A 25612-nucleotide genomic window follows, 5' to 3' on the forward strand; every position below is an offset into this window, starting at 1 on the left:
CCCAAGAAGCCCCTCATCTCTTTCAATCTTACATGTAGGGTTTGGCGCGTATACTGTCCTAGCCACACTGCTTTATGCGCAACATTGTATCTATTCCAATCAATCAAGATTCTATTAACCTGAAAGGACCTAACTATTGGACGTCTAGCTATGCAGGCGCAGGAGAGTCTCTCCTACACCTATATGTGATCCTACCCATCGTCTTCCGCATCTGCCTTTGCATTCAATGTTTGTCTCAATTCTAGCAATCCCTCACTGGCGTTACATAAATGATTCATATATATTCATAATCCCATACTTCCATTCAACATTCAAGATCCAACATCCAATACAGCAGAACATCATCCCTCACTGAATGATCCCCTCCCTCAAACGACGCCGAAACCAAATATGCAAGAACAAAAACACAACCACACCCACCGCCAACATGGCCGAAATAACCGAAAACCCCATAATATACTTCGGACTATCATCCTCGGGGAACAAATACTATCACAAAATCCAGGTCAGCCTTGCGCCCCAAAACAGGTACACAACGAGTTCAGTGAGGATATCAAATTACATACCGATCCATAGATCTGTGCCAGATTACCCAGTGCATTCACCATAGCTAACGCAACACCTCGGGCTTGCGGGTGCATCCCTGCAAAGGCAGAGGAGGCGTAGGCTAGTGTACCTCCATTTGTGGCCCAGAGGCCGGCTGCCATGATAACAAGGAGGATATATCGGGCTGTGAAGTTGTATAGAGCGCAGACGATCACTGAACATATTAGGGAGATCGTTAGCCAGCTGGCAATGATTAGCCCGCGCCAGGTGGGGACTTTGTCGCTGTAGTAGGAGGTGATGCCGGTGGCGATGAATGCTACGCCGTAGATTGGGACAGTTAGTAGGTTGACTTTCTTGGTGGAGGCGTTTCCAAAAAGTCCTTCGACGAGGGTTGGGTAGAAGTAGGTTAGGGTGCTTGAACCGACGATGACCTGTGGGGAATGGTGTGGTTAGTAACTGGAGGGTCGAAAATGAGAGCCATGAAGGTTTGGGTGATGGAAAGCGACGAACCATGTATCCAATTATGAAGGCCCAGGTGCGCCAGTTTTGGCATGCCACTTTACAAGCTTCCAAGGGGCTCAGATGTTCGGTATCCTCGGTGGTAGCGGTGACATTTTCAGTGGCTAGGCGTGCCACGGCGACTTGCTTCTCGCGCTCGGAGTAATGTCGCGACGTCGCGGGGAAGTCAGGAAGGATGAAGAGGGATATGATAGCGAAACCGACAGTGGCGGCGCCTTCAATAATAAATAGCCATCGCCAACCACGAATACCATGGACGCCCTCAAGGCCATCAACAATGCCGGCAGCGATCAGACCACCAAAGGCACCAGAGAGAACGGCTGCTGAGATGAACACACCGAATCTCTTCGACTGTTCGGTTTGTTTGTACCATGATGACAGGATAAGCAGCACACCGGGAGCAAAGCCGGCCTCGACACACCCAAGAATAACTCTAAGGACTACCAGGTGGGTGAAACTTTTGACAACAGCCATCACACAAGTCAATGCGCCCCAGAGAATCATGATCGACGGAAGGAAAATAGATGGTCGGGATCGGCCCAGGACAAGGCTGTAGAGAAAGGGCAGTTAGTGATGACGATATGAGGTTGCGTACTGAGTGCTGATGATAGGATTGGCATACTTGCTAGGCACCTCGAAGATCACGTATCCGATGAAGAAGACTACCAGGGCAATCGAGTATTGGTTGGATGTCAAGTTGAGATCTACCTCCATACCAGAGATCTTTGCATTGCCAATACTGTACACAGGCGCCCGTTAGCCCCTAACAGAGTATCTAGCCTCTAGCTTAACACGCTCCCACTTACTTGGTTCTGTCAAGGTAGGACAGGAGGTACATGATCCAGATGGTAGGAAGGAGGGTGAGGTCAATCTTCCTCACCAACGCCTTCTCCTCTTCGGGGGTGAACGAGACTGTCTCAGAGGCATTCACGTTCTCAATCTCATGAGAGGAGACGTCCTTCATGTTGCCCTCAACGTCGGATAGGTCCATGATGGCTTATTGGAAGGGCTGAGGGTTGAAGGAATAAGGAATAAAATGGTCATTCGGGACATCAACCTTCTTACGGCGTGTTTATGTTTCACCTCCTACCCCAGATATACAAGGCTAGGGCTTTTGGACTAAGGGCAATTTCGACTTTTTAGCTCATCAGTCCACCGGCCATGTTCCGGATTGACTTTATCCACCCCCACAACTTCATAGGCGCCACTTCCCGCTCTCCACAGTTTGGGCAACCTTATACGATTGCTCTCGTGGAGGGCATCGCATCGAGGCCCATGTGGAGCCTCTCAGCACCAATCATACCATTCGGAACACTTTTGATATGACGAAGATATATCACTTCTTAATGATGACTATGTCCTCTCAGATAGGACTAGTTCCTCTCACCAAAACGGTAGCATTTACCGTCCTCAACAACCGAAATTTCCAGGACGTCAGACCGACGACTCAACCTCTATCTCCCTCTTTGGACTTCACCTACTCTTCACCGCAAGGTTGACTGTTGGGTTGAGAATATCTCATCGGAGTTGATTCTAATATTCGACTACACAGATGCAGTGAGCTATGATTGGACATTTTGTTCAGTACTAGACATTAAGTATCCTGTGCAAAAGATTATAACAAGAAAGTTCACTCAGTAAGTTTCCAGTTTCTTCAAGGTGGTTTTTAAGCACAAGCTTACCATATAGAATTGCCGGGATATTCCACGAGACAGACAGTCTCAACATGGGGCTTTCTTGAACCGGTCTCAATGTGAGAACAAGGTATATGATTTCCACACTATCGAGGTATGGTATTCACTGGAAATGCAGGGGATCAATTAGACACTAGGTCTATCCATACTCCCTAAATGACACCATGCGTATTGTTTCAGATAGGTGATAGATGTTGGTTGTTAAACTGAAGACCTCCTGTATTCCTGAGAGATTGGGTTAGTCTCCTGTGATAATATCCGGTTGCCTGGCGTTGTATTAAAAAAGCGTGGGGCTCCGAAAGAAAAAGGCTTATACCAAGGCTACTATCAGAACTTGAGGAACAAAGCGAGAGTGATGGTATCACGCGTAACACACCTATAATGATTTTGCAAAGTTCCATCGCGCATTCGACCTCAATAAAGGGCATTCGCAGCAGACATATCAGTAGCTTCCGACGTCTAACATATAGGTAATGATTCGATGCTTGTCTTTGGACGTACTATTATGCCTATTCCTAGGTAATCGCCGTACTAATGCCAACATATCGGACAGATAGTTGCGCAGCAGATTCTCTCCTAGCACTATATAATCCCAGTATAATCCTCTGGATCAGTTTCCTCTACTGAACTCTTTTCTTTTAAACAGAACCTATAACTCTTGCAATCCACTAAAAAACAAAGCTTAACCACAAAAGTTACGCTATTACCAAACATTGCACTTCAGGTAATAATACTAACCCTCAAGTCAGGATCTATATCACTAGTATCAAGAAGTATGGCGCATTTCCATCAGCGTCGGGGAAATCAGGATATCTATTATGGTTATGAAAAGTGGCTTAGTCTCAAAGACCCCACAATCTTGAGATTCTATATCATTGTTGAGAATCGCTCTCTAGGTGGCAGTAGATATGAGTGTAAATTATGTGGTCTGTAAGAAGATATGCGAACTATGTGATGAGGCATCTCCTGTGATTCATACTGGTGGAAGGGGAGATGACGTAGAAGAATATGTCAGCCTTGTTGAGTTGGATAACGCTTGGAAGAAATTTGAGGTCTATTAGACTGGTATGCGTGCCCTGAGGATCACAGGTATGGATAAACGGAGAGACCTGCTTTGAAATCGAGGATCATATGTGATAATGTGAAAGGGCAGAAGAATGAACTCAATTTACTGTGCAGTACGGATTGTAGATGTATATGTGCTTGCTCGTAGCACTACTGGCGGAAATATGACTATGCCATATAGTTGATGCCTAAGGTAGACCTCTTGATAGTGCCAGACATGCAGTGAATACAGCATTTAATTCACTTCCTTTAGTCATATTTGAAAAATTATCACAGTGCTCAACTTTTGGCTTCTAGGACACATCTCCAAATTCGTCCTTGTTTATTGTAGTAGATCTCTTGATCACTGCAACGACAGCGATACCTTTGAATATCAGAAGAATTAGGTACAGATTGTCGTCTATCGCATTGCCGTTAAGTGCATAAACCCTCATTCCCGTCATCAGATTGAGTACTACTAACACTCAGTCTGATCAGATCTTAATCACTCTGGAAGGCCTGAACGACCGAGTCCCATCCCACAATTTCAATCTGCCGATCCCTCGCTTTCAACGAACATCCCAAATTTCAAGTAAGCATGATACCAAATCCGCACAGACACCGCTAATATCAAAAGCATGGTCACCTGGATGAAAGAACAGGACAACATCGATGTTCATTTCGGGTTCGATGTTGGCATGGGATACTTCCTCATTGTCTACGATATGCGCCTCGCTGCCTATATTCCCGACGGGACTGAATTCGACGATGTCCGCTATGCCGTATCTGCAGACGGTACTGGGGCCTATTTCACGGCTTATACTGGGACTCACAGACAGGGGCAGCGGGTCAGTGTTGACACGATGAGGAAGCTCTGGAGGGCTTATGGCGTCTATAAGGAAGGGATGCGTGGACTGGTAATGTCTCATCTGGAGAATATTCATGGAATTGAAGATCGTATGTAATAGGATGAAGGAGATGAATGGGCTGCGGGTGCTAATCTTTCTGTGTGAAAATATTTGAGTTTTGTCTCGAAAATAAAAGTTGGGAAGGTCTTCTTCTGCACACCTTGTCATTCAACATTCTCAATTGGGCCAGGAGTCGTTTAGCCGCAAGGCAAGTTATGTTTCGGTTCTAGTCTGCACATAATGTAATGTCAAGCAAGACGGCCTCCGTTCACTTTCTAATGGCAAAGGCAGCCTGGACCTGAAAGCTTTTCATCTCGAAAAACATGAGCTCTTTATCTAGCCCATCGCAGGCCTTCTTTATCACCGTACTCATGGTGTTGTCGCTGATGTCTGCACAATCCTTCCACTCAAAACACTCACGGTCGTTATTCCAGAATAGCATCGGTCCCTGAGTGCTCTGAAGCTCCCACCTCCGCTGCATCTTTAGACCTTCCTTCTCAGAATGTATATTTGCCTGTGCATTGGGAATGATGAAAACCTTTTTGAGGTTATAGTAGAAGTGAAAAAGATCCGATAGGCTGATATCATACTGGAAAAATGGCTCGGGCACGGCGATGCGTGTAAACGCTGGAGGGACACAATTATAATACACGCTATCGGCTACTGCCTCCCAAGGCTCGTTGGAGAAGTTGTCCCAAGCATCGAGCGAAATATATAGTGTATCATGGGCTGGGTCAAATGGGCGTATGACAATGGGGGTTTGTCCGTCTTCGCAGAAGCCTATCTGAAGATTTTGCCCTTGCACCCAGGCTAAAGCAATGCCACGGGCTTCAGAGTTGACAAAGAGGAGTGGCATCTCAACTTCAATAGGGTCTAATAGGTCGTGACGGAATTCGTGACATATGTTAAGCTGGTCGTTATCATGGTTATATTCGTCATCTTCTTCTGTTAGGGGTCGACTCTGCCAACAACCCCGTTTATAGAAGTATAGAGCCTGCCTAACTTTGTCAGGTAGAGCATCTCGCCATATTTGGTTGCGGAGCTCTGGGGGAAGGTTCGGGAAGAGAGTGAATACAGCTGTATCCATGTCCTTTGAGATGCTGTTAGGGAAGGGTTGAATGGTGCCTTGTAGATTGGGGGGCTTTAAAATCGATAAGATTTAGGAACTATGCAGCTGCCTTATAAAGAACAAATCACACGCTAGTGTATAAGTGAACTGTTTTGCTGCGAGTTGGGTCCTGTTACCCGATTCGGATGCCGCCGCTTTTGTGAGGGCAGCATGTGAGGGCTCCGTGTTGGGCTTACAGCTCCCGGGGGGGGGGGGGGGGGCAGAAATTAGTGGCTGGGGGTCAGGATGGGTCTGACCCCCTCGGAGCCTTAGTTATGTAAAGTTTAGGCTACTTTAAACTCTATTTAAACTAGACAATATTTGAGGATCGGTAGAGTTTTATATTTATTTAGAGATTATTTAAACTGAATATATAACTGAACTAAATATATAATTTATTAATTTAAAGTAGATTTAAATTTAATATACTTTAATATTTTATCTTAAGAAAGATAAGTTTAAATCTGATTGAAATCTAAGTTATATATAGATTAGATTAGACTTATTAATAAAAGATTTTATATAGTAGTAAATATATTTCTTTAAAATAAAAAGATATTATTTATATATTTTCTTATACTATATATATTATATACAGAATCTTATACTGGAATATCTAAATATATATATAAGTTTAAACTTATCTATATGTGATCTTGAATACGACGGGGTTACCAGAGAGGAGAGCTACATGTCAAAGAAATATCTACTATTCAGGGTAGAAGACCTGCCAACTAGGTAAGGGTACGTAGGCCGAAAGCTAAGCAGTAGATATCAGGCAGACAGAAGACTGATTCTTGCCTTCTTCTTTCATTAACACTAGGCTAACTTTATATCCAGAAGAAGCCCCGTATTCTCCTAACAGGATAAGACTGACAAGGAGCTACTATACGCTATTGAAAAGTCAACGGATATGTGATCCGTCGTCGCCGTTCGGCCTCCGAGCTGTATATGCACAACGGGCAGGGTATACGATACAGTCATGATGCAGAGTCATCATCGGATCTGTGACACTACAACTGGTGGGGGAACCTTATAGCTCCACTTGGAAGGGACTTAGCGTAGCTACCCCTAATGTATATAAAGGCCATAGCTATCCCCCAGACCTACGAAAGGTCGGCAACTCTCTACCTCTCATAGCATACCGCTACTTGCAATCACACTATAATATAATTAAAAAACAGTTAAATATACTTTAAAATAAATTTATAATGTATTAATATTAATTCAAAATATTAATCAATTTTTAAACAGATTAGACTACAATGGTTTACAAAAATATATATCGATTGTTAAATAGGATATACAGTTAACTCTAAATCCGGTTATCTGCAAAGCAGGACCCATCTTAAATAGGATCCAGATATATCCTATTCCCCCTTCTCGGTTAGACAATTAATATAAAAAATATATTTAAAAATCTGGCTAAATTTAAATCTCATTAAATCTGAGAATTGATTGCAAATCTATATAGAAATTTAAAATAAATATATTGATTCTAATCGCAGCTGTCTCTTAAACAGGTCCCATCCTAAACCGAATGTACTATCTTTTTTCATCCCTTCTTGGTTAGGGTATAGCCTTTTTCTTTTACTGATCCTAACCTTGACCCTAATGTTGACCTGTAAATCATTTGCAATGCAATATCTAAGCGCTAGGGGTGAATTCCATGTTATCCCCCCTCGAGACACGCATTTTCTCCGCCAAAGCCTCGACACTAGCGAGAGGCGCATCGTTTGACGAAGGTAGGTGGCCATAGTCCCCTACTCCGTTGACAATGTGAAACAAGACAGCCAGGTTGGAAGACTTCCACAGAGCCCCCCTATGTTGAGAGTTGGAGATAATGCTGCATGCGAGCAAAGCCGCCGCGCCAATAACCACTAGCACTGGTAGTGTTATCCACGGCCAGTTGACGTTGATATAGGTTTCTGACTGGTATGCCACCCCATTGGAATCTGTACTGTTTGGCCCGGTGCGAATCCGCTCGGTTATTCCCGAGGCGATATCCTCGACGATGCGAGATAGGTTGCCGGCGATCAGAACGTCGGTAGTGACTCCGGTTAGATCGGTTGTATCGCCGAAGGGGAACATGGCTTCAGCAATGAAAGTCTGCTGTAGAAGCTTGTGTATCTTGGTAAGATCTGCCCCGTGCACTGCGAACATGGCCTGCTCTGGGAAGTCAACGCCGGCTGGCCTGAACAGGTTCAACCCAGAATTGGCAGCATTGACAGGTTCCAGCGACAGGTGAGTCTCGTCCTGGATATTCAGGGTATTTTGCGTGACCGATACGTTGCTGTAGAGGAACCCGGCAAGGCTTAAACGACATTCGAGGACTTCGAATTCTGACAGATTTCCAGTCCCCAATGCGCGCCATACGGCAAAGTTGATAAGGTCCACATTTGAATCATTAGAAGCCAAGGTCGTGTTCAGCTGCGTAAACTTGAACCTCGCGCTTTCGTGCTCCCTTTTGGACCCGAGCTGGAATCCTCCGGGTGTTGTGATGGTGCAGTCTGTGGACAACGTGCTCTGGAAACTTTGGCAGGTGTTCACGGTTGACTGGGTTACATTTTTGCATTCGCCCACGGCACCCAGCGATAGGTAGCTGGGGTTCTGCGGCCAGGCGCAATTCGACGTTGGGCAGGTGAATGCGCGTGGTGAAGGAGAGCCGAAGAGCCCGTTGAGAATGGCGCCCTGCATGGCGAAGTCGGTGTAATCTTTTAGCATTGTCAGCTTGCATGTATGCATAGGACACCGCCAAAAAAATATCGTCTTCACTCACCGACTACAGTGTTTTGATAGTTCCAATACGCCCCGGATTCATAAGCCTGGCTAACCTTGAACGACGCTGTCTCATTGTCCATGGCGGCCTGGCGACTTGGAAAGGAGACCAGTTGCTGTGCAAACGGATCAAATCCTAGAGCGACAATTGTTATAATCGCTCCCAGAGCTCCCAGGCTCAATGGTAGCCTGAAAAGAAAAATCAAAGCGCCCAAGGGTCCACGACTTGCACTATTATACAAGTCCATGTCGCGCAATCGATGGGCCCTGTTGAAATGCACCCACTTTAACTGGCTGATAGATTCAGTTACAGGAAGGAGTAAACTTGTCTTTGAGGCTGTTGCAAGAGCTGAAATCACCGTGTTCGGTGCTATTAGTAGATGCCACGCGGAGAGAGACGTTCCTTGGACGCCGATCAGGACACCCACCATCGCAACCACACACGCCGCGCTGAAAATCAGGGAGGTGATTTCCCATAGCCAACTGTCCTTCCCTGTCAGGAACTTCCCGGTTTTCTTCAATAAGGGCTCATCGGTTGTACTAGCCGCTTGGTTTTCGGGTGCTGGAAACGATGAGCAGCGTGAATCACGACTGATGCTGCTTCTGCTTCCGCTTGCTGATTCGGTATCTCCCACCACGTCGCTCGGATGCCGATCGTTTACTAAACCAACGATATTAATATTACGACCGTTCGGGAATCAGTAAATTCTCACGAAGACTAGAAGCTGATGGCCGTCCACGGTCTGCGCTGGTTCTTGTGACCAACGCTGTCTCAGAGGCGTTTGCGGATGGTTGCAGTTCAAACGAGACTGCTTCTGAATCTGGATTCATTGTGAAGTGGGGAGGAAAGATGACTTTGCTTAACACCGGATTCGCCTCGGCTCTGTTGCTTTTATTCCTGGTGAGCTTCAGTGAAAAGGCTGAATTCCGGGGCAGTGCCTGTGCCCTCCAGGGGTACGGACTTCGTTGACCAATTAACTGCCATCTCTTCTTGACGATCTCCTCGAAATTAGTGGAAAATGCTCCTCTTCTGCGCTCAAAGCCTCATGCAAATTATGTACAATAAACTGAGAGTAGTACAAGAATCCTCCTTTCATGCAGCTAAAATTTCAAATGCGACATGATGGGCATCTGCCACACCTCTGTAACCTCACTAGTGGAGACAGTCAGGCTCCTTCGGCGTGAAATACCGGGATTAAAACCCTTGGCTCCTCTTCAAGTACACACCCCGCTCTGTGGAGAACAAGGCCGTTGTTTCATGTCTATCTATTTGCTGATGATGGACAAGCGGCGCCGAACCTTTCTTCTTAACATGTTAATCGTGGCTGACCAGACGTGGCCTCTTCATGGCAACACCACTCTTAAGAGTGCAACGGACCCTGTTGCCTGGGGAAAAGCCTCTCGTTCTGATTGTACGCGCTTACCTAGGCCACTTTTAGCACTTTGCGTAACATGATGGCAATAAGCTCAATTGAGAGACCTGACAGGGGCCGTGCGCCCTCACTCCGCCTTTTCCTTGTCCGCCCCGAAGATGTCTCCGCGGAGAAATCATATATGATTATGACAGTCGACAACAACCCTTTCTCGAATTCTCTTCCGAGCCTCACTGCGGCTCGGAGCGACTACCAGGGATAAGTCTTGGGGTCCCCGGAAGCTCCTCGTTTCTTATTGAGATCGGCTTTTTGATTTTGGGAGGCAGATGTGGTGTTATATATACAACGTGGGTCAAAAGTTTGTGCACACTTCCCGCGACCATAGAACTTCTAAACTTCAACCACCAACAACTCCACCAATATGAGAGCTTTCGGCACCAAAATAAGCGGAATTCGAAGGCCTGGAGAAGAGCTCTCAAAGGAATCTCGTGCGGCCATCATATATGCTTTGGCGGCTGTCAAATCACCGACGAAAGTCGCGACTGAGTTTCGCGTTCCCAGGCGCGTGGTGTATAATACTAAAAACCGCTGGATTACCACCAAAACACTTGTTAAGCCTAGAACGGGAAGGCCGTCAAAGTTTAGCCAATCAACTGCAAGATATATATACCAGACGGTACGCAGATTTCCAACATTAAGCTGGAGGGTCCTGGCTGCAGGCACACATAATTCTCTCTCTGTCTCAACAATCAAGCGGGTTCTAAAGTGATACCATATTAGGAAATGGAAGTCAAAGAAGAGAATACCTTTATCGAAAGAATCAGTGAAGAAACGATATAAATTTGCAAGGTGGTGGTAGAAATATAAGCTCTGGAAGCGCTGGATTAGGCCTAGGTGTAAGGGCCCTTGAGGTGTACGCGTGGGCTAGCGGTATGCTGGCGGGGCTCGGTAGGCCAACGGGCTACAAGATGGCTGTACAAGGAAGTTATTCGGTGTTCAGATTACTAGGGGGAAATGTATGTGTATTCAAACAGAAACGAATCGCGCTGAGGATTGGAATCCTCAGCGCGATTAGGCTATCTATATAATATTAAATACAATCGCGCGCGTATCACATCTTGTGCCCTAGTCGGCGGTTTTTGTCATTGGTTGCCGCCCCGATGATCACACCCCACAACCGCACGGAGATCGCCAAAGCGCCTCCAGACTGTTTCAACGAGTAGGCCAAGCACCTCACTTAGTGTAACAGAAAGAAAGTTTTATAATAATGGCATCGGAAACTGCAAGTGCAGCGATTGCTGAGCTTTTGTCTACATTCAATGAGCTCAACAGCCATGTGGTGGAGGAACTGAACGAGGAACCGAGTCCTCTCGAGTTTATGCGTTTTGTGGCCCGCAACACGCCATTTGTGATTCGAGGCGGTGCTCTCTCTTGGAAAGCTTGTCAAGAGTGGAACTCGGCTTATCTTCTCAAGGCCCTTAAGGATCAGACCGTCAATGTTGCTGTCACCCCTTACGGGTAAGTGCGTTTCTTAATTCAAGACACGCCACGCTAAATCACGGATAAATTTCTAAGTAACGCCGATGCTCCCACACGACATCCCGACTACGAGTCCCCGGTGTTTGCCAAACCCCACTACGAAGATCAACCATTTGACACATTCCTAGAGTATGTTGTCCGTCATGAAACGGACACAGACTTCCCCCAGGATGCGGAAGTGAGATATGCCCAAACGCGTAAGTTCGGCCGGTCTCATTCACCCCCGTAATTCACCACGCCAAACTGACACCCATGCTAGAGAATGATAATCTTCGTGATGAATACATTACCCTGTTTTCGGATGTTCAAAAAGACATCCCCTTTGCCAGAATTGCGCTTGACAAAATGCCCGATGCGGTCAATTTGTGGATAGGCAATTCCAAATCGGTTACAGCCATGCACAAGGACAACTACGAGAACATCTATGTCCAAGTTCTCGGGAGGAAGCATTTTGTCTTGTTTCCCGCTCTCTGTCATTCTTGTGTCAATGAAAAGCCCCTGCAGCCTGCAACATATGTTCGCACGGATGATGGACTCGTCCTCCAGATGGATGACAACGATGAGCCCGTTCCCTTTCCCACTTGGGATCCTGATCGGCCTTCTGAGAACAACACCCCATTCTCCCAGTATGCCCAGCCCCTCAGAGTCACTCTGAACCCGGGAGATATGCTATATCTACCAGCCATGTGGTAATTCTCCCCTCTGCTGTCCATTACATACGAGTGCTCACCAGCTTATGCTGTAGGTACCACAAGGTCTCACAATCCTGTACAGAAGAGGACGAGGGCTTTGTGCTTGCTGTTAACTACTGGTGAGATCACGCTACATATTTGCTCCTGATGTCCTACTAAACCATTTTTAGGTATGACATGGAATTCAGTGGACCGCTCTTCCCCACGTCGGCGTTTATCCGTGATATCAGCTTAGTAAATAATTTATAGGTAAGGCAGGAATCTAATGTAGTATGAATAAAAAACGTTTCTCAATCAAGTCTATATCGCTAAACCCTAGGTCCAGCTTGGATACTTTACCAGATATTTTCCTGGTGTTAATTAAAAGCTTTCAATAGAGTTAATAAGTAGAAGAATGAAAATTAAGTTGAGGAGAGCTCGTGGATGTTGTACGGAGCATTCTTTCGTGGGTCGTCCAGTTAAATTCCACCTATACTCCGTACTTCCTTCGCCAAGCCAAAACGCCACATAAAAAATAGAATAGTATTTATAGAAACCAACATCACCCCAAATCCTTCTCGTGTCATCTGGTCATGTATTGATACACAGCAAAATACCTAACAAGAATACTGTTAGTTGATCTCTAGTGTCTCTAGTCCGACTCTCTGGACTGTCAGAGCAGCAACTACGCTGGTTCGTATTATCCAAATATTGTCCTAATATCCTCTCTTCTTCTCGTGTTTGTTGACGTAATGTCGAAATACGTTCAAGGTTGTATTACACGGGCTGATATACGAGCTATTAGTGTTGGGGTTTTCCACATCGTCTATTCTTCGTCAACAATTGGCTGTTCGCACATTTGGCATGCTGCTAAGCCTCAGAAGCTTATGCAGTCCCTTCGCTTTTGACCCTGTGTTAAATTAAACACTTGACCAGTCTACTAGTCACGTCTTACGTCGATCAAGCTGCGCCCCACATCGTACATGGAAGGCCTTAATGAGGGACGTCCCAGTCATATCTCTGCACTGTGTTGGCATCCTATGATGGTGCTAACTAGACGAGCCAAGTGATATAAATGGAAAAGCGAGGCTTGGTATCAGGGTTTGCTTGCGAAGGCCTGACTGAAAGTGGAAATGATTGTACAGTCCCCAGATCCTATTGCACTTCAATCACTGTGATGAAGGGGAGGGGGTGGAATATCCCGTGTCTTGGCACGACAGCATCTACTATAAAAAAGTAAGACGGGAATACTTCCATCGATATTCACATGAGGAAATAGATCAAAAGACCATCGCCAAATTCATGCATCATGATTTTGAAATACATTTTTTGGCTATGGATGGCAGCCGCGGCAGCCGTCGCGCAGGACGAGGAAAGCGCAGCAGCCAACAAGCCCAACTTCATTGTTATCCTCACCGATGATCAAGACCAGCAATTGGATTCGATGAAATATATGCCTAAGGTGAAGAAGCTTTTGACGGATGAGGGTGTCTACTTCAACCACCACTATGCGACAGTGGCGTTGTGCTGTCCTGCCCGGGCTAGTTTGTGGACTGGCAAAGCAGCTCACAATACCAACGTCACTAGCCTCAAACCCCCCTATGGTGAGAGATCCACGGCCTCAACTAGCCATATATGATGACAATTTCACTGATATTGATAGGTGGATACCCCAAGTTCGTCGAAGAGGGATGGAACTCCAAGTGGCTCCCGGTGTACATGCAGAAATCCGGCTACAAGACATACTTCACCGGCAAGCTGATGAACACCCATAACACCAAAAACTACATGAATGGACTGAAAGAGATGGGACTTGACGGGCATGACTTCATGATCGAACCAGGTGAGATTATCTATTCCCTTCAAACGCTTTTGCATCGCTGATTTAGAACCAGGAACTTATCAATACACTAACACGACGCTTCAACATAACTTCGACAAGCCTAAGAGCTACCCCGGCGTGTACGCAACCGACCTACTAGCTAATAAGTCAATGGCCTGGATCGATGACGCAGCAAAGGCGAAGAAGCCATTCTTCCTCGCAATCAACCCGGTCAACCCGCACAACAACTACCAATGGGGCAAGGGCTGGACTAAGCCAGTTCCAGCAAAGAGACACGAGGGAAAGTTCAATGATACCAAAGTTCCTAGAGGTGTTTCCTTTAACCCGGATAAGGTAAGTACTTCATCTCGCGGGTTCAATCGCAACACTAAATCAAGGTAGCCAAGCGGCGCCGCCTGGGTCCAGGAGTTGAAGCAACTGTCCGATGCCGTCATCAAGGACAATGATCTATTCTATCGTCGTCGCTTACAGGCCCTCCAGGCTGTTGATGACCTGGTCGAGACAACCATTGATACTCTGAAGCGCCATAACATGCTGAATAACACCTACATCATCTACACCAGCGACAATGGCTTCCACATCAGCCAGCATCGATTGATGCCCGGTAAACGCTGCCCGTACGAAGAAGACGTCAACGTCCCAATGATTATCCGTGGCCCGGGTATCCCCAAGGGCAAGACAGCCGACATTGTCACTTCGCACTTGGATATTGCTCCTACTATTGTGGAATGGGCCGACGGCAAGGGACCGGGCGACTTTGACGGCTCTGTGATTCCAAAAGAAGGAACCACGACCCCCGACGAGCCATGGGAGCATGTCGAAGTTGAGCACTGGGGAGCAGTCTCGGATAAGAATGATATCCTTCTGAGCGGGAAAGCGAATACCTATAAGGCTATCCGAGTAATCGGAGATAAATACAACCTTTTCTACTCGGTATGGTGTGAGGGTGACCATGAAGTCTACGACATGTCGGTAAGTATAATCACACCCACAACTTTCTACTATGAAATGCATATGCCAACAAGCAACAGACCGACCCCCATCAAATGAACAACTTGTACAACTCTACGGAGAAGATCCTCGGTGTATCGATGAAGAAGCTTGAGCATCGTCTGGATGCGCTAACACTAGTCCTGAAGACATGCAAAGCCAAGACCTGCCAGCGTCCTTGGGAAGCGTTGCATCCAGACGGAAAGGTGAAGACTCTCGTCGATGCGTTGGACCCTAAATACGACGATTTCTACAACAAACAGAACCGGGTGAAATTCAACGAATGCTCCAGGGGATACATTGTCTCGAATGAGTACCCGATCAAATATCACACCTACGGAAACCGCTCGTCTGTAGATGCTCGTGACGTAGAGGCATTTGGGAATTACGGAATGTTTTGATCAAAGATGGATTTTGATTTGTTTGATGAAGTGAAGGGGGGAGGGGGAACGGTATTACACAGGTCTGTTTTCTTTGTAACCATATAAAAAGGGTGTGTGGTATCCTATTAGTATTCAATCTATACATTAAGGCAAGGCAATCTATCTCTAGTAGAAAAAGCTATGTCGCAAATTGTATAACACATGAGTGGCCCAATCTAAACCAAGCCACCAAGCCAGCCCCAGAACCTACCGCGGGCAAGCCATTTTAAACAGCCATAGTCGTACGGCCAAGGGGGTCAACATTATTGTGTTTTTTTTGAAAGGCCTAGTGATCTTGTAAAAGTATCGAGAGAAAGAGTGACAAGATCTCTCCCTTCTCTAAATGAAATGCCCCATATCGCGAAGGGACCAGATAACCAATAGTTGAGGGGCTATTTTCGATCATAGTCAACTTTAGAAGCAGGAGACCATGCCCTTAGATAAGAATAATAAGTATAAAACTGGAGTACCAACATCCCTTAATCTTATAGAATCCATTTACCCACTTGGCAGTACTATCTGCTATCATAATATGATATTTATAAAGCCACACAATCGATACGTGAGTCCCATCCTTCAAAGCACCTCCCCCAAGCAGGAACCTAACTGGAACCTAGAGCGGCAACCCCGACTCAAAAAACCATTTCTTCAACTGCTCAATACCTTCATTATCCTTATACACCTTCTCTGCGTTACCATCAAGGACCTCCTTCAAATAGCTCCTAAAGCTCCTCGGTTCAAAATCCGGATACAACTCTCTGGCATCCAAGTAACCCAGGTACTTCGCATACTCCGGTCTGTTATCACCCCGGATAGCTTTACTGAAGAAATACTGAAACATGGTCAGCGCAAGACGGGTGGGTATATTGTCTGGTTCCTTCTCGAGAGTCTCTTTGAAGGTCGCAATGGCCGTCTCAATTGTCTCTGCGGACATGTAGGAGCGGTCTATCTTTTCACCGCTCACCTCCTCCATCATGTCGAAAATTTCGTTCTGAGTCAACACGTCAGACCATGTGTAGACTGACTGATTGAGGGTGCGGGGGTCGGCGATGATGCGCGCAACGAAGGAACCTATGTCACGGAGGTCGGTGAGGATGTTCGGCGCATTGCCGCCTGCGTGGATGGTTGTGTTGGGTGAATACATGGAGGCGTAATCTACGCGGCCAGATGGAACAGTTGGGAAAGAGATCTGGTGCCAAAATCCGACGTCGATAATAGTGTATGGGAGGTGAAGCTTGCGAATATGTTGGTATATTGCTTCTTTCTGTGGTATAGGTGTTAGCGAATTTCCTGCAGTTCAAGTTGTTGAGTGACCTAGAAAATGCCATTTTTTCCGTTGCTGACGGACAATTCCACGGCTCAACATGCGCTAATTGGATAGAAATACCTCATCTCTCAGACGAAACACGCCACCTGGTGGACAGACAGTGATGAATGCGCATGGTACAAACCGCTTCACGCCAGCCTGCTTCGCAGCGGTGACCAGATTCTCCTGAGCATGCATGCTCAAGGCATCGATGGCACTAATCACAACATCAAAGTCACGGAGGATGCTGGCTAATTCATCCACCAGGCCGGTGATATCGGCGGCGATGATCTTCACATCTCGTTCGGCCACGGCCTTCACCTTTGGAGTTTCAGCTGACGAAGGACGAACCAACGCAGCGACTTCCTGAAAAGCGAAACGCTGTTAGTGGTAGCAATAGACACGGACCAACTGGACTGATATCGTTTACATACATATCCGCCGTGCTCAAGGAGTCCATTCAGGATGGAATTGCCTGTCTGGCCAGTGGCACCGAGGAGAAGCACACGTTGGGACATTGTATTGAACGAATTATAATCCGGGGTGCTATGTTGAGCTTGAATATTTCGATAAGCTGAATTTGTATGTTATGACCCCCATGACGACTGGATTTATGTCCCCTTTTATCATCACTATTTGGATATTGAGATGCTTTTTTTTTTTTTTTTTTTTTTCAGTTGAATACTCCGTATCTGTTTTGGTAAGCAGATAACAAATCCAATAAGCGGATGAAGCTTTGATATATTCCGGGTGTAGTTTGAGACTTGATCCGAACGGAAGGATCGTTCGGATGCCGGATACACAGATCCCGCGATACGGAATACATTATACATCTACCGAGAGTTATTCATGTATGTACTATGGTACCATATATAATAGTGCATAGTAGATTATAAATCTGAGGTTAGTCGAATCACGCAATTCAAGTGGGTCGGCTGTCTACTATAGTATATGGTAAAGTATATGAAGATACGGAAGAGACTCCATTTGGGTCGAGCACAATGCCACATCTATGGAAACTGTTCTAGTGTTAGATGCCCGTGACATAGAGGCCTTTGGAAATTATAGAATGTTTAATCAAAGACTTTTTTGGGTGGGTGTTGGGAGGGACGGTGGGAGGAAGTGGTTGGAGCTTTTTATAAGTATAGTAGAAGTGTTTTAAAAATGAATGATAACTCTATAAATATTGAGAAAAAAAGAAAAACTAATACATTATATAACAGGATAACCAATAATAGCATATTTATATATAGGAAAGTAGATAATAAGTCCAAAGCTTTCTAGTCTATTGATTGAGCCTCAATTCACAATAAGGCCGGACATATTCAACAGAGCTTATTGATGGAATTCTGGTCCTAGATCTTCCGTTGGTTAAAGTAGGGATGGAGTATAGCGACTGGAAGCTATTACAAGTGTGCACGCAGATATATATTGACAACATCAAGGAGGCATAAGATATCGTGTTAGCAAATTGGATGGATCTCAGACAGATATACAAGGACCAAGACCCGGAATCCTTTATCAATTAGGAGAGGATAGTTGACATGACCCATCGTTTCATTGGAGAGATCCAAAAGTGGTCGGAAGAATACGAGTCTGCTCGTTCAACTAGTCTGTGAGAAATCCTGACATACCTTATGGATGGCCACGTACTGTATGCAAGCGCTGTCAACACAGACGCCAATCAGAGGCCGCCACACCTTCACCAGTAAATACAAAACAACAACAAAAAAATCCAATGAAAATGGAAGATGACGCCTAGTATATGTATATTATCGTAGCCCCTCCTTCCATCCTCTTCCTTACTCTTATCGAGCAAGTTAGCCATCTTCCAGTGTTGACAACGTGCACCGGGCAACAATAATGGACCAGCCAAGTCACATTATCGATCCAGATGGCGAAGTGATCATATTATTGCGCAGAGAGTCAACGACTTCTCTCAGTAAGAAGGCTTAAAAGAGCAAAAAGAGCAAGAAGAGCAAGAAAAAAAGACCTGACTCTTCATTGGTACCTGTTCAAAATCCTCTTGAACCCACCCAACCGTCAACAGAAGAGCCTGGTATTCAAGAGCCTGTCGAGGAGCCAACTGTCGAAGAGCTAGTCCAAGATTCCATCGAAGAGCTAGTCCAAGATCCCATCGAAGAGCCAACCCAAGAGCCTGTCCAAGAGCCAATCCAAGAGCCTGTCCAAGAGTCTGCTGTCCCAGACCCCCTGGTTGAGAATTATTTCAGCATCCAAGTCTCCGCAAAGCATCTGATTCTTGCGTCCCCCATTTTCAAGAAAATACTTACCGGTGGCTGGAAGGAGAGTATTACGTATCTGCAAAAAGGCACAGTCGAGATTACTGCAGAAAGCTGGGATCTTGAAGCACTCTTGATTCTCCTTCGTGCTATTCATTGTCAACATTACCAAGTCCCACGAAAGCTAACTCTCGAAATGCTTGCTAAGGTCGCTGTCATAGCTGACTACTATGACTGCAAGGAGGCTGTGTATATTTGGTCGACTATATGGATCAACGCTCTGGAGGAAAAGATTCCCAAAACATATTCCGAGGATCTACCTCAGTGGCTATGGGTTTCTTGGGCTTTCCAACTGCCAGACCAGTTCAAAGAATCAACGTCGACTGTTATGTCTTGGAGTGACGGATGGATTAACAGTCCTGGGTTTCCAATCCCTGCTGAAGTCATGGGTAAGGGTAGGCAGATTTTTAAGGTGCTTTGTCTCTAACTTGATTACAGAAGCAATGAATATATCCAGAGAGGATGCTATTACTAATCTGGTCACACTCCTTCATGACAGACGAGAGGCACTCCTAAGCGGTACTCGAGGGTGTGGCTTTGAGTGCAGCTCAATCATGTATGGAGCCCTTACAAAAGAGATGCGGTCAGCTGAGCTATTTTTGCCGAGACCTGAAGCTCCATTTCCAGGTTTGAACTATAAAGACTTGGTACGGAAGGTACAGTCATTCAAGATACCACGGTGGGATAGTCGGACCTTGTCATATCCTTATCATTCCCAACACAGCTGTTTTGACTCGTCCTTTAAAAACCTCTTTGGGATGCTGAATGATACGATTGAAGGTCTTGACCTACATAGTCTTATTCCTTGAAAAGAGGGCGTCTTTCAGTTGTTCCATGCTATCAGTGCTTTCCCTTTAGCAAATTAAATGGTGCATTTTTGATTCAGTCACTGGCTGGTGTCGCAGTAATTTCAGTACAATAAAAGCACCTTGGGAAGAACCAAGGCCGGGAATTTTTTTTTTTTTTTTCAGGTCGACTTGTACTAATACCACTTGGTATCCTTAGGGAGCCCCTGCCTCGAATATATTCGGCAAGACGGAAAGGCAAACCAAGGAAAAGAAAGTGAGACAACCACTGAATATAACAACGCTTCTCGATCATCAAGTTGGAGAATATAGAAGTTAATCATTTCCAAGTACTAATTCAGAATATATTATACCACTGCTTTCAGCCACCTTCCCTCTCCGATACACACTTAGCGACAACAAAGCCAACTATGCGATACAAAGGGTATCCCAGTAAAACAGTCCACAATATAACCCAAAATATAACTGCACCATTTACCCCCAAGTGCATAGATACTGCTTACTCGATGGTGGCCCTATACTACAACGCGGAAGTGGGCCCCCTGAAGGGAGAGCCATAACGTGTTAGGACAAGATCGTCTCTGTGGAGAGCACGAATTACCCGAAAAAGCATTTGATCGATGCTCGACATCATGAGTGGGTCAGGGTACAAAAAATCTTTGGAGAAGTGGGTACTGCCATGAGGTGAAATACCACCTTTTATTTCGTTCCACCACCAAACTCTGTAACTTAGTGGTCCGCCAGCCTCAAATATTGCAGGTCATAATCATTCAGACAACCACTGTTCATATCAATCGGAATCGGATTCTCGGTTATTGATGTTAGCGTGCCAAATCGCCAAGGGCTTGGGAAGGTCTATGTAATTAATGGACAAACAGGGACACGCTTCATCACTTGCCGAGAAACCTGGACTTTTATTTTCCTGTAGGCGATGAGAACAATGACGCGACTCTGAGTTCAGTGCCCGTGCCCGGACAAGTTGATCACGATTCCATCAGGGTCCGTTGGGGGTGATCGACAGCTTAGTGTATGTGCCAAGGGACCCGAATGTGGTGCAGTCTTCTATCATAACCAATTAAATGTGGAAAGCCCGGCTGGTTACGACCATTTCGTACGTGGCCCTCGGTATGAACGATTGTCAGTAGTCGTGCAAGGAGATAAGTTGTCGGGCATGGTGTTCGCAAGACGTCTGCAAAGTAACTTCTAAACCATTATGATTTTTGGCATTATGACGAGAAGGTGGTGTAAGCTACGCTGAGACTCTATGGATGTTCAATAGTCTAATCAGCCTGAGTCTAGACTCTGAAGCAAAGCAAGAAGTATCTGAAGTATATACAGCAATGAATGAGCGTAATGTACACAAAGAATGATCCATCCGTAACCACGTCGTCTAAGAAGGAAAAAAAAAAAAAAAAGAAAGAAAGAAAGAAAGAAAGAAAGAAAGAAAGAAAGGTCGCCGGGGTGCAACCGATAAGCCCTAGGGCGAAGTCACTCCTCTATTCACGCTTGTTGCCAAATTGTACGGAGACGGGTTGACCAGATCGTATGAATAGGTCGACTTATGTTATGCCTCATGCAGTAAGACAGTCGCTATACGCTTATGTCGATTGTCCTGACCTGGTCACCGCCCACTGAAACAGCCTCTGACAGCTTGATAGATTCAGTGCAGTCGAGTATAACATCCCATCGACTGCCATGGGGTTTTCTGTGACCTAATAATAACCATTCCAGCATTTGTTATTGAGGAAGCCTTGCATTCTGATCATGGGCGATTTTGAGAGTTCATGGATGGACAGCCGAGTCTATCACGATCACGGTCGACACATGTTAACCAGACTTTTCGCGCGTGGTACATTGATTCCCGAGGTTTTGCCTTCAGCCTGTTCTCCTGGTACCATCCAGTTGCTGATATGGCAGAGCTGTTTCTCGGACTCCCAAGTCCAAGCCAGACACGACTTTGCGTAGTTATGGCAAATCTGAATACACTTCTGTGCTGTTGGGACGTCATTGACAGTCATGGTTGACTCATCCAAGCCTCCAACGTGGTCCCAGTTCTTCCGGCCTGACTCGAGGATCGGCGAGTCGAGAGAAGGGGCACCGTAGATATCCCACAAGTCGATCCAAAGAAGAACTTCATCTGTATGCTGGAACCTCCGACCGACATTGATCATTTCTGACGGGGTTAAGCTGTGGAAAGAGATGATCGGCGCGCACAAACGGTCCTCGGTAACTCTTATGGCTCGAGGTGGACCCCCATTGAAAAAGACAACGTATCGTTCGTCGAGATAGATACCTAATTTGAGCAAAGTTGTCGCAAGGAGTTTATCGCCCCAAGTTTCTTCGAGGGATTCCAGATGGGCCGAGGTAACTACGTCGTGGCGCGAGAAAAGCAAACGCATTGTGGCTTGGGATAGGACCACGGAGGATCCCCCATGTGCAAAGCGACCTTTGTAGTCACCTACCGCGTTGCCAACATAAAAGGGTACTTCAGAATCAAGATGTTCTAGTAGCAGCTTGAGAGCGGGCTGCATGAGATACGTATCGTCGTCTGCCATAATGTACCACTTTTTATCTGGCATCTGGTTATAGCATAATTCGAGGCCAGAGATAAACTATTGCATGTCAGCCTCTCAGATCAAATAACGGGGTATCATATCGATGCAAGCCACAGCAACACGGAACGAAAGTTTCCTCAACAATCGGGGCTAGGTACCTTTAGAGCGTCCAGCTCCCACCCGAATGACTTCGATAGTTCCTTTGCTATTTCCGTGTCCCCGTTGGAGATAGCAGCGCTTAAGTTAGAATGTTTCATCAGTCGTGGATGCGCCAGTTCTGCAGACAAGTATCCTTTTTCTAACATCCAAGCTACGAGGTCAAAAACTGGTAGGCGCCGACCATTGTAGCTAAAAAGCTGTCCTGAAGGCGTGGCAAAATCACCAACAAGAAGGAGGTTGTTGAATCTATCCTGCTCGTGAGCTTCTAACCAAGCAGCGATGCGATCCTTTGTTCCAAATCCAGATTTCATCAACACAGCAACATCGTCCGATAGCACCACCGGAAAAGTAGACCGTTCCGAGAACCACCAGCGGCCCCCCAGGTAAGAAGTGAAGGCGGCACCAAAAGCTTTAACATTGAAGCGAGCCGATAGTCGGATAGGGTGGTCGTAGGGGAGAACTATGCACAGCAGGAGCACGAGTGCTACAAGGTATAGGAGTACCCGCATGGGGCGAGACACACATTGCCGCCATATTTTCATACCGACGGACTTCAGGGATGAATTGACATGAAGTGGAAGTAGGGATAAGTCAGGCAGCAGAAACTAGGCGTTGATACCTACTCAAGTAGTAGTAGGACTGACTGCTACTAGCACTAGCACTAGCGAACAGCTGACTACGCAGGCAGTGAAGGGTTGGATGCCTTAAGGTAGTGAGAAAACACAGCCAATCGTTATGACATAAAGATGAGTGGTTAGTTAACATGAAAGAGCTAGAAGAAAAATAGATTAAAAAAAGGCTTAAAAAAAAAAAAAAAAAAAAAGAGAGACAGTCGCCCCCACTCGGATCTCCGTCGAGGGGAATTTGGGAACAAGTCAAAGGGTCAAACGATGGGTTGAAATTTGAGACATTCCAGCTGTTTTCGCGTTAGCATTGTTGCAAGCGTCTTGGCTTCCTTCAGCGTCTCCGCTTCTATTTCTGGCTTTCTCCTGTATTGTATAAATCCATGTTTATCATCATAATGGGTTTTCTGGGACATAAGCATTCAAAGAAAATTTTGCCAGAAGTGCAAAGAAAAGGGCCCAAGATCGACAAAAGGAAGGCAGAACCACCCGCTAACCCGGAAACACACGTTGGCAGCCCAGTTCGTGCCCTGGTTTGGGTTTGGCACTAGTCCCGAGTGGGTCAGGGCAATGGATCGGTCACGGGGTTTTGTGGCTGGGCTGGGCATGGGGAGGCTGCGAGTATGTATGGTTTGCACAGCTTTTCTAAATGACACCGCCATCACATCTATATATACTGATAGGTCAAAGTGACACAGCGCTTATGACTCAAGTAGCCTGATTGGAACCTGTGTAAGCTTATGCTGCAAGTATTCTGCAATTATTCTGCACTGTGTCAAATTGAGGCGTAACTCCCGAATCTATCATCCTTAGCAGGAGGCCATATCACAACCGAAAGATCTTGGCAAATTATGTATCGCATTCCAGACCACTTGTCTGGGCCGGTATTCTTAGTACCTGGAAAGTAGGTCAGACCATGGATGCTCTGATTGGTGGACCCCTTCCAAGCCTGATGGGGAATCTCTTTCTACCACCTATGAAGTCATCGGGAGGCGCCGGGCTGTGCGCGCGAGTGACTTAATGGGCTTATCACATCCAACCTGGAACTCTCCGCTTGATTATAAACAAAGCTGCCTTCCCCGCAATCGCAGCACCTCATAACGCAGGGCAGTCCAATTCCCCCCTCCAACCGCCAGCAGCACAATGTCCACCACCTACGTACTACCACCCCTGCAAGCTCCGTTGGCTACCGGGTGCTCTCACCGGATTCGCAGAGTTCTGAAAGCTCCCGAGCGCCCGATCGCTCTTCGAAGAGAATATATCACCGAAGCTAAATCCCTCCTCACCTTTCGACCCCAGGGGGACCCGAAGTCTGCCATTGGTTATAGTATCCAAGACGATGACGGTATAGTCCTATTCACAGCCTCCGGTCGGAAATTCAACGATCGCCCTTGCCGGGAATTCAGAGATGCCTCGGGGCTCCCTTTATTCGAGATCTACCGAAAGTCGTTTAGGAACTCCTGGTCGATCTCGCTGCCGGGGAGTAGTAGTGCGAAGATAGCCACCGTTAGTCCGCGGCGAACGTCTGGTATGTCTGGTTGGGGGAATTTCACCATCACATTCGATAACGCAGCGGCCTTCGAATCCAAGCGTAAGGAGGATAAGGAACTCTCCCTAGAGGTCCAGAGCCGTGGGAATGTTTTAGCATTATATGATATTGTGGATGGTGATAGGAAGGTAGCAGAAGTGCGCGAGAGTATACAGCACAACGAGAAGCTTGCCTTGATGAAGCGCTTTCCTAGTTCTAAGCATGGCTACCGACCAGTCCTGGATATCATTATAACTGCGCACGTCGATCAATCACTAGTATGTAACTTGCGCAAAATTAGCGTTGGCAAATCAGCTGACTGTGTTTCCAGATTGCGGCTGTTGCAGTTATTATATCCGACACGGTTTTCTCTGCGAATGTTTGATCAATGACTTTATGACAACGGGAATTGGAAACAAGAATAACTCTGTGGAACTTCCTCCTTAATATATGGGTGCTACTCCCTTAAGGAGTCCGAAGAACCGTGCGTGCAAGGCGGCTACACCACCGGCTATTGGCTCAACGCCTACACCTGCCCAACCTGGCGGGACTCATTAACCGTGACGACCTGGATTTCCTGATGATTTCTCGTATCTACTACTATATAAGTACGTTGGTTAGCTCCGTCTGTAACTTTCCTATCATTTGCCTACACGAATGAGAGTTACTGCGTGAGATGAATGTAAATAGTTAGCTCACTGAACGAATGATGACTGATATGACCAGCATGCTGCTCAAGGCTTTTGTTTTCTCTATTTTTATATGAACTATAGGGTCATGCTTACTCAGGCTAACCAGTATATAGGGCACCTGGAAATTTCAAAGAACGTCGTGAAGCCAAGATACTATGTTATATCTCTTCATCTGGGAAGTTTACTAAACAAGAGACGTGTAGTCATG

At 46.1% G+C, this 25612-nt stretch overlaps 11 protein-coding genes across 11 annotated transcripts; 6 read left to right on the forward strand and 5 right to left on the reverse strand.

Annotated features, from left to right (window-relative positions):
- Window positions 1–348: 348 nt before the first annotated feature.
- On the reverse strand, window positions 349–2056 carry BDV27DRAFT_144788 (major facilitator superfamily domain-containing protein; the record flags this gene model as incomplete). Its single annotated transcript, XM_032070302.1, has 6 exons — window positions 349–489; window positions 567–977; window positions 1057–1280; window positions 1347–1615; window positions 1688–1804; window positions 1872–2056. 6 exons carry the CDS (start codon window positions 2054–2056, stop codon window positions 349–351), a joined length of 1347 nt encoding a protein of 448 aa, XP_031928071.1.
- A 2385-nt stretch (window positions 2057–4441) lies between these two features.
- On the forward strand, window positions 4442–4768 carry BDV27DRAFT_171899 (uncharacterized protein; the record flags this gene model as incomplete). The annotated part of the gene is made up of 1 exon (XM_032075727.1): window positions 4442–4768. The coding sequence occupies one exon, from the start codon at window positions 4442–4444 to the stop codon at window positions 4766–4768; it is 327 nt and encodes a 108-aa protein (XP_031928072.1).
- Window positions 4769–4979: 211 nt separating this feature from the next.
- BDV27DRAFT_171900 (2EXR domain-containing protein) lies at window positions 4980–5798 on the reverse strand (the record flags this gene model as incomplete). The annotated part of the gene is made up of 1 exon (XM_032075728.1): window positions 4980–5798. One exon carries the CDS (start codon window positions 5796–5798, stop codon window positions 4980–4982), a length of 819 nt encoding a protein of 272 aa, XP_031928073.1.
- A 1668-nt stretch (window positions 5799–7466) lies between these two features.
- Window positions 7467–9428, reverse strand: BDV27DRAFT_144791 (DUF3176 domain-containing protein; the record flags this gene model as incomplete). The annotated part of the gene is made up of 3 exons (XM_032070303.1): window positions 7467–8533; window positions 8599–9258; window positions 9311–9428. The coding sequence occupies 3 exons, from the start codon at window positions 9426–9428 to the stop codon at window positions 7467–7469; spliced, it is 1845 nt and encodes a 614-aa protein (XP_031928074.1).
- Window positions 9429–11036: 1608 nt separating this feature from the next.
- Window positions 11037–12514, forward strand: BDV27DRAFT_127515 (cupin-like domain-containing protein). The gene is made up of 5 exons (XM_032066783.1): window positions 11037–11488; window positions 11546–11706; window positions 11769–12198; window positions 12255–12320; window positions 12372–12514. The coding sequence occupies exons 1-5, from the start codon at window positions 11238–11240 to the stop codon at window positions 12448–12450; spliced, it is 987 nt and encodes a 328-aa protein (XP_031928075.1). The 5' UTR covers window positions 11037–11237; the 3' UTR covers window positions 12451–12514.
- A 262-nt stretch (window positions 12515–12776) lies between these two features.
- BDV27DRAFT_127516 (sulfatase family protein) lies at window positions 12777–15554 on the forward strand. The gene is made up of 6 exons (XM_032066784.1): window positions 12777–12873; window positions 12986–13784; window positions 13844–14023; window positions 14076–14356; window positions 14405–14995; window positions 15055–15554. The coding sequence occupies exons 2-6, from the start codon at window positions 13490–13492 to the stop codon at window positions 15412–15414; spliced, it is 1707 nt and encodes a 568-aa protein (XP_031928076.1). The 5' UTR covers window positions 12777–12873; window positions 12986–13489; the 3' UTR covers window positions 15415–15554.
- Window positions 12889–13172, forward strand: BDV27DRAFT_107927 (uncharacterized protein). Its single transcript, XM_032064451.1, has one exon. It carries the CDS (start codon window positions 12933–12935, stop codon window positions 13086–13088), a length of 156 nt encoding a protein of 51 aa, XP_031928077.1. The 5' UTR covers window positions 12889–12932; the 3' UTR covers window positions 13089–13172.
- A 494-nt stretch (window positions 15555–16048) lies between the features above and the next one.
- On the reverse strand, window positions 16049–17259 carry BDV27DRAFT_144794 (uncharacterized protein; the record flags this gene model as incomplete). The annotated part of the gene is made up of 3 exons (XM_032070304.1): window positions 16049–16725; window positions 16846–17107; window positions 17176–17259. 3 exons carry the CDS (start codon window positions 17257–17259, stop codon window positions 16049–16051), a joined length of 1023 nt encoding a protein of 340 aa, XP_031928078.1.
- Window positions 17260–18604: 1345 nt separating this feature from the next.
- BDV27DRAFT_144795 (uncharacterized protein) lies at window positions 18605–19850 on the forward strand (the record flags this gene model as incomplete). Its single annotated transcript, XM_032070305.1, has 3 exons — window positions 18605–18666; window positions 18733–19430; window positions 19480–19850. 3 exons carry the CDS (start codon window positions 18605–18607, stop codon window positions 19848–19850), a joined length of 1131 nt encoding a protein of 376 aa, XP_031928079.1.
- A 1396-nt stretch (window positions 19851–21246) lies between these two features.
- On the reverse strand, window positions 21247–23289 carry BDV27DRAFT_127518 (uncharacterized protein). The gene is made up of 2 exons (XM_032066785.1): window positions 22561–23289; window positions 21247–22459 (listed from the first exon to the last, which is right to left on the reverse strand). The coding sequence occupies exons 1-2, from the start codon at window positions 23101–23103 to the stop codon at window positions 21659–21661; spliced, it is 1344 nt and encodes a 447-aa protein (XP_031928080.1). The 5' UTR covers window positions 23104–23289; the 3' UTR covers window positions 21247–21658.
- A 965-nt stretch (window positions 23290–24254) lies between these two features.
- On the forward strand, window positions 24255–25612 carry BDV27DRAFT_127519 (uncharacterized protein). The gene is made up of 2 exons (XM_032066786.1): window positions 24255–24990; window positions 25044–25612. The coding sequence occupies exons 1-2, from the start codon at window positions 24328–24330 to the stop codon at window positions 25095–25097; spliced, it is 717 nt and encodes a 238-aa protein (XP_031928081.1). The 5' UTR covers window positions 24255–24327; the 3' UTR covers window positions 25098–25612.

This window comes from Aspergillus caelatus (assembly GCF_009193585.1).
Source record: "Aspergillus caelatus strain CBS 763.97 unplaced genomic scaffold BDV27scaffold_77, whole genome shotgun sequence".
Lineage (NCBI taxonomy): Eukaryota > Fungi > Ascomycota > Eurotiomycetes > Eurotiales > Aspergillaceae > Aspergillus > Aspergillus caelatus.

Coding starts and splice junctions, on each gene's coding strand:
- BDV27DRAFT_127515 (XM_032066783.1), top strand. CDS start 11,238: ATGGCATCGGAAACTGCAAGTGCAGCGATTGCTGAGCTTTTGTCTACA. Junction 11,489..11,545: donor GTTGCTGTCACCCCTTACGG/GTAAGTGCGTTT, acceptor TAAATTTCTAAG/TAACGCCGATGCTCCCACAC. Junction 11,707..11,768: donor AGTGAGATATGCCCAAACGC/GTAAGTTCGGCC, acceptor CACCCATGCTAG/AGAATGATAATCTTCGTGAT.
- BDV27DRAFT_107927 (XM_032064451.1), top strand. CDS start 12,933: ATGTCGAAATACGTTCAAGGTTGTATTACACGGGCTGATATACGAGCT.
- BDV27DRAFT_127516 (XM_032066784.1), top strand. CDS start 13,490: ATGATTTTGAAATACATTTTTTGGCTATGGATGGCAGCCGCGGCAGCC. Junction 14,024..14,075: donor TGACTTCATGATCGAACCAG/GTGAGATTATCT, acceptor ATTTAGAACCAG/GAACTTATCAATACACTAAC. Junction 14,996..15,054: donor ATGAAGTCTACGACATGTCG/GTAAGTATAATC, acceptor AACAAGCAACAG/ACCGACCCCCATCAAATGAA.
- BDV27DRAFT_127518 (XM_032066785.1), bottom strand. CDS start 23,103: ATGAAAATATGGCGGCAATGTGTGTCTCGCCCCATGCGGGTACTCCTA. Junction 22,460..22,560: donor GGGAGCTGGACGCTCTAAAG/GTACCTAGCCCC, acceptor GACATGCAATAG/TTTATCTCTGGCCTCGAATT.
- BDV27DRAFT_127519 (XM_032066786.1), top strand. CDS start 24,328: ATGTCCACCACCTACGTACTACCACCCCTGCAAGCTCCGTTGGCTACC. Junction 24,991..25,043: donor CGCACGTCGATCAATCACTA/GTATGTAACTTG, acceptor CTGTGTTTCCAG/ATTGCGGCTGTTGCAGTTAT.